Source organism: Cydia pomonella, chromosome 10 (genome assembly GCF_033807575.1).
Source record: "Cydia pomonella isolate Wapato2018A chromosome 10, ilCydPomo1, whole genome shotgun sequence".
Taxonomy (NCBI): Eukaryota; Metazoa; Arthropoda; class Insecta; order Lepidoptera; family Tortricidae; genus Cydia; species Cydia pomonella.
Genome location: NC_084712.1, coordinates 4,936,356 through 4,945,440, shown reverse-complemented (window position 1 = coordinate 4,945,440; position 9,085 = coordinate 4,936,356). Strand labels below are relative to the sequence as shown.

Here is a 9,085-nt window from a genome sequence, read left to right as displayed (position 1 = left end):
CGTCGCTACATAGTTTTCTTTCGACTATACACCTTTTATTTCAAATCTCATTGGTAACGTACAAATTACCATTGGCCGAAGTTTTTGACTCGAGGGGTAAGCTCTTAAATACAACACCAGTTGTTAAATCCTCTAAGTCTGTGCTAGCTAGTAGTATTTTGTATTTCTTTGCAGATTGGGATACTCCACCGAACACTGTCTAATGATGATAATATGATAAGATTCATAATACTAGCTGTGGCTCCAACCTAGAGATTGGCCATGGCTATAACATGAAAAATTTATTAATTAGGGCCACACAGCTAAATGATATGATACTTTATTTTAGGTTTCAGACATTAATGGACCACTTGTTCTGTATAAACATGTCAATAGGCAGGTCCACACAGAGCGAGCATACGCGCGAGGCAATTTCCTCACGCACAAACCGGCCAGTGTAGACGTGCCTCGGCAGAGGCGGTGCGCTCAGGCGAGGAAAACGCGCGCCGCATCGGCCAAGGCACGTCTGCACTGGCCGGTTTGTGCGTGAGGAAATTGCCTCGCGCGTATGCTCGCTCTGTGGACCCACCTAATCCATTATGAACTGAACCATAAAATGGGTAAACTTACAGGACAGCAATTATAAACAAAATAATTATATTTTTTACAAGAATTTACAAAGAAATAAAACAAAATCATAGTTTATAACTAATTTATTATCCAAACAGCTTAATCCTCATTATCTTCATTGTCGCTGTCAGCATTGATGTTGAAGTAGCGGAGCTCGTAGGAGTCATGGGCAGAAGCGACCACACGCAGCCAGTCACGGAGGTTGTTCTTCTTGAGGTACCTCTTTGTCAAATACTTAAGGTACCTCTTGGAGAAAGGAATGTCTGTAAAGCGTTGGAAACATCTTAATGACCTGGAATTTGATTGTACCGTGATATACCCCACGGTAGGGTCCCTGCCGGACTCTGCCACCGGATCACCCCGGCCTACTGAGGTAAGCGGTGCCCACCCCCGCGGCGTGGACGCGCCGGCAGGGCTGCCGCAGTGAGCTACAGAGAATGGGCTCTGAAGCTCCTACGGCCGGGTTAATGGCTGACACCAGCCAAAGGCAATTGCAAGGTATATGTTGTCTTTAACCCATTTTAAACCAAATGACACACATTTTACAAGTGGAAGTTATAACAGATATGTTCTTATATGCAATCACTGGATACTGGACTCAAAAACTAAGATTTAGGTACTGAACCAATAAGCTTATATTTGACACGAGTTCAATGCTAAAAATAAAAAATATTCTAGTTGCCTGTAAAGTTTCAGCGTCTCGTTTAAATGAAATGATTTATTAATGCATATCAGTTGAAAATAAGGTGCAAAATAGCGCACTTGACATAACCTCAAAATTTAGTGACGCAAGTATCATAGGTAAATTAAAGTCAAGATTTAATGGAAAATGGAATTAGCATTGCCAGATTAGATACTAACCTGCGCTGACGGCGACCTTGGTCTTGTCCCTGGCGACGACAACGTGGTTGCCCAGGTTGTTGGTCTTGCCCTCCACTTTGACGTGTTCCTTGAGGTATTTCTCGAAGTTTCCTACATCAAGAATGCTGTCCTCGGCCGGGTGCGTGCAGTCGATGGTGAACTTCAGGCTGATCTTCCTCTTGGCTCCCTTTCCGCGGATTTTACCGCCCTTGACTCCTTTCTTGCCAGTTTTCTGGTGCAACTGGGTCTTCTTGGGTGCCGGTTTCTTCGTCACTGCCATTTTGGACCTATAGGTGCAAAAATGTTATTTACTGCACAAAACCAACAAGATTTCAAACGTAATTTAACAATTTGTTAAATTATCTCGTTAACCTACCGAACACGTGTATAACGTTCACGGCGTTAACAGCAAAATGGCCGAATTGAGCTGTGTTGCTACACCAAGTACATCATCTGACAGAAACGTCTTGTCCCACGAATTGTTTAAATGGGGTTCACTCATGGTACGATTAATCTATACAATCCGTCGTTACAGACCGATAAAAACGACGGATTGATACTGTATGTTAATATCGTTAACGATATACTTAATCGAAGACGATATCGGATATCGCAACAAAACCCCGTGCAATCGACAACCGTGTAACGATAACGATGAACCGACATTGTATGGCATCCTCGATTGCGCACCGATCATACCGACCATGTATGAGCACTGCATCTTTCGATCGTGCATCTATATTAACGATCAATTATCAATTCCATCGTGCGACGTCTCTCATTTTCTAAACGACCGATCGTCACAATTCTCGTGAGACTGATCGAAGCGATTAATCGTACCATGCGTGTACAGAACGCTTTCTTTTTCATTTGTGGCAATTCTGAAAGAAATGTCAAATATTGGTGTTGCACTATTTAAAAATTGCTATGTTTGTTGCTATATATCACATTCATATTTTTTTTTTTTTTTTTTTTTTTTTTTAATGGCTTCGCGCTCCTGGCGCATTCAGCCAGACGAGTAAAACGGGGAAACGGAATTAAGGATTACATTAAAACGGGTAGGACGGAATTTTGGAAAAGGATCAGGAAAAGGTTAATTCAAATAATTTAAAGTTTAATGTTGTGACGTGAAATAAATGAATACAATGATTTAAATATATATGGAGATGAATCATTAATATACAGGAGTGTTGTAATAGATGTGGGAAACGGAACTTTTAAATCTGACAGCTGTCTTAATAATATAGAACGGTCATATAGGTTACAATTACCAGAAAAAAAGATATGATTAAGATCAGCGGGATCAGTTCCACAAATACATGCAGAACTGGCCACACGATTTTGTAGTTTCAGGTGTTCCGGTGTACATACGTGGCCCAATCTCATACGAATCAACATACTAGTTGCAGGCTTTGGCAAAGAGATTTTAGCAAACCAAGGTTTGGCAGGAATTGTTGTTTGTATGCTACGATAATGTAACGCAGCGGCACCCGCACCAGATGCCCATAATTTTGTCCATTCCATTCTTAGATATAATTTAGGCAGTGCCAACAGGTCTTCAGCAACATTCCTAAACGGAAACATGTCCCCAGAACTAATGGCATCTCGAGCTAAGTCATCCACCCTTTCATTGCCTTTAATACCTCTGTGTCCAGGGATCCAGGCAATGGAAACCGAATACCCTTTAAGACGACATTTTAACAGTTGGCTACGGATTTGATAAATAATTGGGTTATTAGATTTAGATTTGAAAGGAAATTTAGCTATTGCCTGAAGTGAACTTAGAGAATCTGAGAAAATAATAGTTTTTTTAAGATGCATTATAATGATGAATTCTATTGCTTTCAGAATTCCAAAGCACTCGCCACTGTACACAGAGGATTCTGGAGGCAACTTTATTTTTTGGTAAATATTAGACTGGGTGTGAAGTACACCAATGCCAACACACCCATTGTCAGACATCTTAGAAGCATCTGTGTATATATGATCAGCAGCTAGGCCATCTGTTCCAATGAATCCCAGGAATTGTTGATTTTGTTCAACATCATTCTTAAAAATGCCGATATTAAGGAGAACTGGAGGATCAAGTATTACAGATTCATATTCATACTGGAAAATGGGAAGTGTTGAAGAGCTAACAGTGGGAGCTGAAATAGATTTCAGTTTTTGAAAACTTTTAATCAAACATGGAGGACTCTTGTGCTTCCAGTAGTTAGAAGTAGTTATTTGAAGCAGGAGGTTAGACAAGATAACCCAGAGTTGATGATTAGAAAATTGGGAGCAGCGGAAAATAAACCTATCACAAAGATATTGGCGTCGTAAATGGAGTGGAGGCTCAGCACACTCAACTTGCATAGCATTGATAGGGCTTGAATTCATGGCACCGCATATCATTCTCAGGGCTTTTGATTGAATACGATCTAATTTTTGGAAGCCTGCTACAAATCCTGGCTCTAACAAAAATGTTCCATAATCTAGAATACTTCTTATCAAGGCATTATACATTAATTTTATGCAAAGAGGATGTGAACCCCACCAAACTCCTGAAACGCATCTAAGGATATTAATATTTTTTTCACATTTAGAAACTATGTAATCACAATGTGGAAGACCTGTTAATTTATTATCTAAAATAACACCTAGGAACTTGGTTTTATCTTTAATGGGAATGGAGCAGTTATTAAATTGCACATTGATTGGAGGAGGAAACAGTTTTCTAGTAAACAAAACTACAACACTTTTAGGAACTGAGAGTTCCAGACCATTTGAATCTAACCATAACTTCAATAAACCCAAAGAACAAGTAATGGATCTACTGGCCTGTTCAATAGAAAGGTTTGGTGAATATAATAATAAATCATCAGCATATTGCAAAATTCTGACAGTGCCATTTAAGGATGACTCTAAATCGGATGTGTAGATATTATATAGCAATGGACTTAATACGGAACCTTGTGGAAGACCTCTCCAAACTAAACGGGAAATCCTATTGTTGTCATCTATAAGAAGGCTAATGGACCTTTCTGATAAAAGATTTATTATAAAATTGCTTAACATTATTGGTACAGCTAATCTATGAAGTTTTGCTTGTAATACTGAGACTAAAACATTATCATAAGCGGCACTTATATCAAGAAAAGCAGCTACTACAGACTCATTTCTAGAAAATGCTAATCTAATTTCTGCAACTAATATACCCAAACTATCATAGGTAGATCTACCTTTTCGGAATCCAAACTGACTATGAGAAAGTAATTGGTTTTTTTCTACAAAATATTCTAATCTGTTTTTAATCAAATGTTCTGCTACTTTAACAAATACTGAAGAAAGGGCAATTGGACGATAAGAAGAAACATCTGTTGCTTGTTTGTTGGGTTTTAATATAGGAATAACTATTTGAGATCTCCAAGAATCCGGGACTGTACCAGATTGGATGACAAAATTTATTATATTCAGATAATAAGAGAGAATACCATCACTAGCATTTGCTAAAAAGGAATATGGGACTCCATCATCCCCAGGTGAAGTATCTCTTAAACTACTTAGTATACCTTTTAACTCTTCTATTTTAAAAGGCCCATTAAATACAGTATAATAGGAAAAGTCAAATGAAAAGGCAGCGGGGTGGAAAACATGTTCTTCGGGGACTGATGCTGGTGCTAATTTGTCCATGAACTGATTAGCAAGGTTAGGAGGAAGTGTCTGTCTAGATGGCTCATTGAAAGCATGTCTGAATCTTTTAATATTATTCCATACTATGGATGGTTTCACGTTAGGACTAAGAGATGAACAAAATCGTCTCCAGCCTTCGAACTTTTTTTTGCGCAGTAATTTTTTAGTCTCACGAGCAACTTGTATATATATCTCGAAATTTTCATTTGTCATCGAATGACGATAACTTCTCTCTGCCTCCTTGCGGTTTCTGATTGCTTGAGAACAATCATCATCCCACCAAGGAGGAGAAGGTATTTTACCTGATACACTGTTTTTTACAGGGAAAATTTCATCAGCTGCTTCGGTAATCGTCTGGGCTAAGGCAACTGAGCAGCTAACTACACTACTAGCATCTATAGTGGGCAAACACAACAATTTCTCCTCTACGCGGCTTTTGAAAAGTTTCCAATCAACATTACTTAAATTATACTTAAGCCTAGGGCTAGGTTTTGGAGATGGAGGAATGGAAGATGGAAATGTAATAATAATAGGGTAGTGATCACTCCCATATGTTGAATCTAAGGTATGCCAAGAGAGAGAGGATGCAAGATCGACCGAACAAATAGATAAATCAATAGCGCTAATTGACTCTGTTGGCGCTGTTCGGCGGGTTGGAGAGCCAGTGTTTAAAACACAAAGGTTGTGTTTGTCTAAGATATGTATGAGACAATCTCCATTATAATTAGATGATGAACAACCCCAAAACTGGTGATGCGAGTTAAAGTCTCCTAAAATTAACACGGGCCTAGGGAGAGAAGAAATTATTTGTTCAAGCTCATCAAAAATGGATGATGATGGATGAGGTATATATACAGAAATGATACAGATGTTATTTACAATGGCAGCAACAATTGAAAAATCATCGCTATGGGATGGAAGATTATAAGTTGAAAATGAAATGGAATTCCTGACGAGTAGAGCTACACCGCCCCATCCGCCAGGACGGTCCTCTCTGAGACATGAATATCCAGTAGCTCTAAGAAGAGCTCCAGGCTTTAGCCATGTCTCAGAGAGGGCAAAAACAAAAGGTTGAAATTTGTTTAATAAATGTATTAGATCTTGCTTTTTATTTATTATGCTTCTGCAATTCCACTGAATAATTGTAGCCATTATTTTTAATAGTTGTAACAAGTACATCAAGCATGGGGGCAACGTGGGACGGTAGTTTTACATTGGGCTGAGATAAATGATTAATTAGGGCTTGAATTTCGTCAGCTACTGATGTATTCTCTTTGCGAGAATCTTGCTGTAGTGCACAGCCATTTGGAGGAGATGGAATGGTATACTCATTAACTAGCGCATTATGAGCTGCTACATCATACCCTGTCATGGTCTTTCTTACTGGACGTGGCTTCAAAAAAGTTGTTTTTTTGTAACTATGGGACTGCATGGTTGTGCTCGGGGCTGAATTATGGACTCTGTGATGTAAATTTGGCTGGGACTGTAACTGTGGTTGTGTCAGAAGGACATCGGCGAATGATTTAGAAACTGCAGGATGTAGTTTGACAGCTTCGCCGTAGGAAATACAATTATTGGCCATAGTTATTTTAATATCCTTCTGTCTCTTATGCTCCGGGCAAGCCCTGTTCGTGGCGAAATGAAAACCATTGCATAAGCAGCAAATGGCATCTTCTTCCTCCACTGAACAGGTATGACCGGAATGCATTTGACCACACTTAAAACACTTTGGTTTTGATCTGCAATTAGTTTTGGTGTGTCCGAATTTAGTGCAATTATAACACTGAATTGTGGGGAAAATATACAATTCAACAGTCAGTGAGTTGTAGCACGAAAATACCCGTTTTGGTAAAACTTGGCCATCAAAAGTTAAAACAACTGTTTCAGAGGGTTGCCACGAAACAGAACCATTAACCGTAACTCTATGGTTTAAGCGCCGCACTTTAAGAACATTTCCACACCCAATGGGCACGGAAATGTTTGACAAAATTTCTTCATCCGACCACTGTGCAGGAATGCCGCGAACCAAACCCATACGGGTCACAGAAAAAGACGGTATGTATGCAGTAAGATTCTCTAACTCGAGACACGGGTCAGTTACAAATAAATTTGCATCTAAATAATTTGAGAATGACATTGCTATGCGAGTTCTGCCAATGCGCTTAACACTTCCGTTAATAATGTTTCTGAAGGCCTTTTTGACGAGGAATTTCCCAAAAGATACCGGGTGCAGAGATGAGCTTGCTTCAGTCTGTTTGAGTTGGACGTGAACCATAAAGGGTGCAACATCTGAATTTGAAAATAAGTTCCTACCAACCTTGGTGCTAATAGCGCTATTGTTTATATTTGTATTTAAATTGTCAGAGGGGATTATGGTAGGCTGCGTGCTAGAACTCGAAAGAGCTTGGGAGTTTTGTATGTTTTCCTGGCAATCGCACGAATATTCCCCGCCATTATTTTTCCTTCTTTTTTTATTGCAATTTTTGCATCTTTTTTGTACTTTATTTCTTTTACGTTCACTCCTGCTACCCACAGAAGTGTCAGTATCCATTGCCGAATCAACAGTCACATTACATCCGACCTGGAGGTTTCCACCTCCAGGATCAGGAGGATCGTCGTCCCCCATAGAAAATTTACTAGAAAAAACTTACCAACTATGAAGAAATCCACTAATTATATATACAAATAAAAGAATATATACAAAATATGTGAAAAATTATATACAAATTGCCGATTTCCTGATATTACAATAAAAATAATGTACGAGAAACAAAAAACTAGACCGCCGCGTTTCACGTTTCCCGCGCTTTTTCACACATTCATATTTTTTAGTCCATTGTTTTTGGCAATGAAAACAAAATAATTTATGGTTTACGTAAAAATATTGTTTGATCCTTTCAATTTTCCCAGTTGGGTAATTCGGTCAATAGAGGGCATTTTTATGTGGACTTTTCCCGAGCTGGGCGGGATGCGTGCTCCCAGCTAGCCTACACGGAAATACTGCCAAGAAGGTTCAATTGGTTCAAAACTTGTTCAAAAGGTATTCTCTTACAGCAGTTCACGGTCTTACAGTGAATCCGACGAAGTTGTAACCATAATAATTAGGAATACTTACCTACGACCTAGAGCACATCAAGCTAGTATTTATACATAATGATTTATATTAGTCAACTGTATCACGTTCCTGACTCACTGCCCGCCCTTTTAAAAATCGTTTCCTCCTAGTCTATTTATAAAATCAAATCTACAATCTACCTAATTAAGATATGAATAAAATGTTAAGAAGAAATGTGTGTTTTATTCGATGATACTAACAGAGTTGTAGTATTTTCATTGTCTAGTTTAGCGGTCAGCTAGCTAGAATTAAAAAAACAATTACCTAGGTAATTATTTCATAGTCATAGGCAGAAAATCAACAACTAGTTGTGTTTTAACGAAAATCTTGTCTGTCTTATATTATAACATATACCTAACATATATATTTTTTTTTTCCTCTGTAGTATTTGTGTATTAACAATATACATATAATTAACATGAAAATGCGTTAAGCATAGACCTATATATTACTTTTGTTAGTAGGTTCCTGTCTAACATAAACAGAACAAACCATGCAAAGAGGGCACGTACGGTAGCTGCCCGGCTTGTACAGCTATTGTCTTCGCCCCACCTCGATGATTTTTATTTCCCATGACATGAATGAACCGTGCTATTCGCTTGTCGAGGTCACGACACTTTTTTTACCTGAGACGTGATGTAATGCCCTTGAGTTTTTGATACACGCATTCAGCGCTATGTTAACTAAGTTTTTAATTGAAGCTTCATTTGCTAACTAAGTAGATTTTAGCAAAATTGATAGTGTGTATGATTTACGACTTCAATTATTGAGCGCGAGTTTTCAAACTCTACAAACTAGCGCATGCGTAATAAAGTTATCTCGAAATCG

General features: G+C 38.5%; 1 protein-coding gene across 1 annotated transcript; it reads right to left on the bottom strand.

Annotated features, from left to right (window-relative positions):
• Positions 1-677: 677 nt before the first annotated feature.
• On the bottom strand, positions 678-1,987 carry LOC133521899 (large ribosomal subunit protein eL22-like). Its single transcript, XM_061857019.1, has 3 exons — positions 1,847-1,987; positions 1,471-1,757; positions 678-872 (listed from the first exon to the last, which is right to left on the bottom strand). Exons 2-3 carry the CDS (start codon positions 1,748-1,750, stop codon positions 709-711), a joined length of 444 nt encoding a protein of 147 aa, XP_061713003.1. The 5' UTR covers positions 1,751-1,757; positions 1,847-1,987; the 3' UTR covers positions 678-708.
• Between the last annotated feature and the right edge of the window lie 7,098 nt (positions 1,988-9,085).

Coding starts and splice junctions, on each gene's coding strand:
- LOC133521899 (XM_061857019.1), bottom strand. CDS start 1,750: ATGGCAGTGACGAAGAAACCGGCACCCAAGAAGACCCAGTTGCACCAG. Junction 873..1,470: donor CAAGGTCGCCGTCAGCGCAG/GTTAGTATCTAA, acceptor AACGCTTTACAG/ACATTCCTTTCTCCAAGAGG.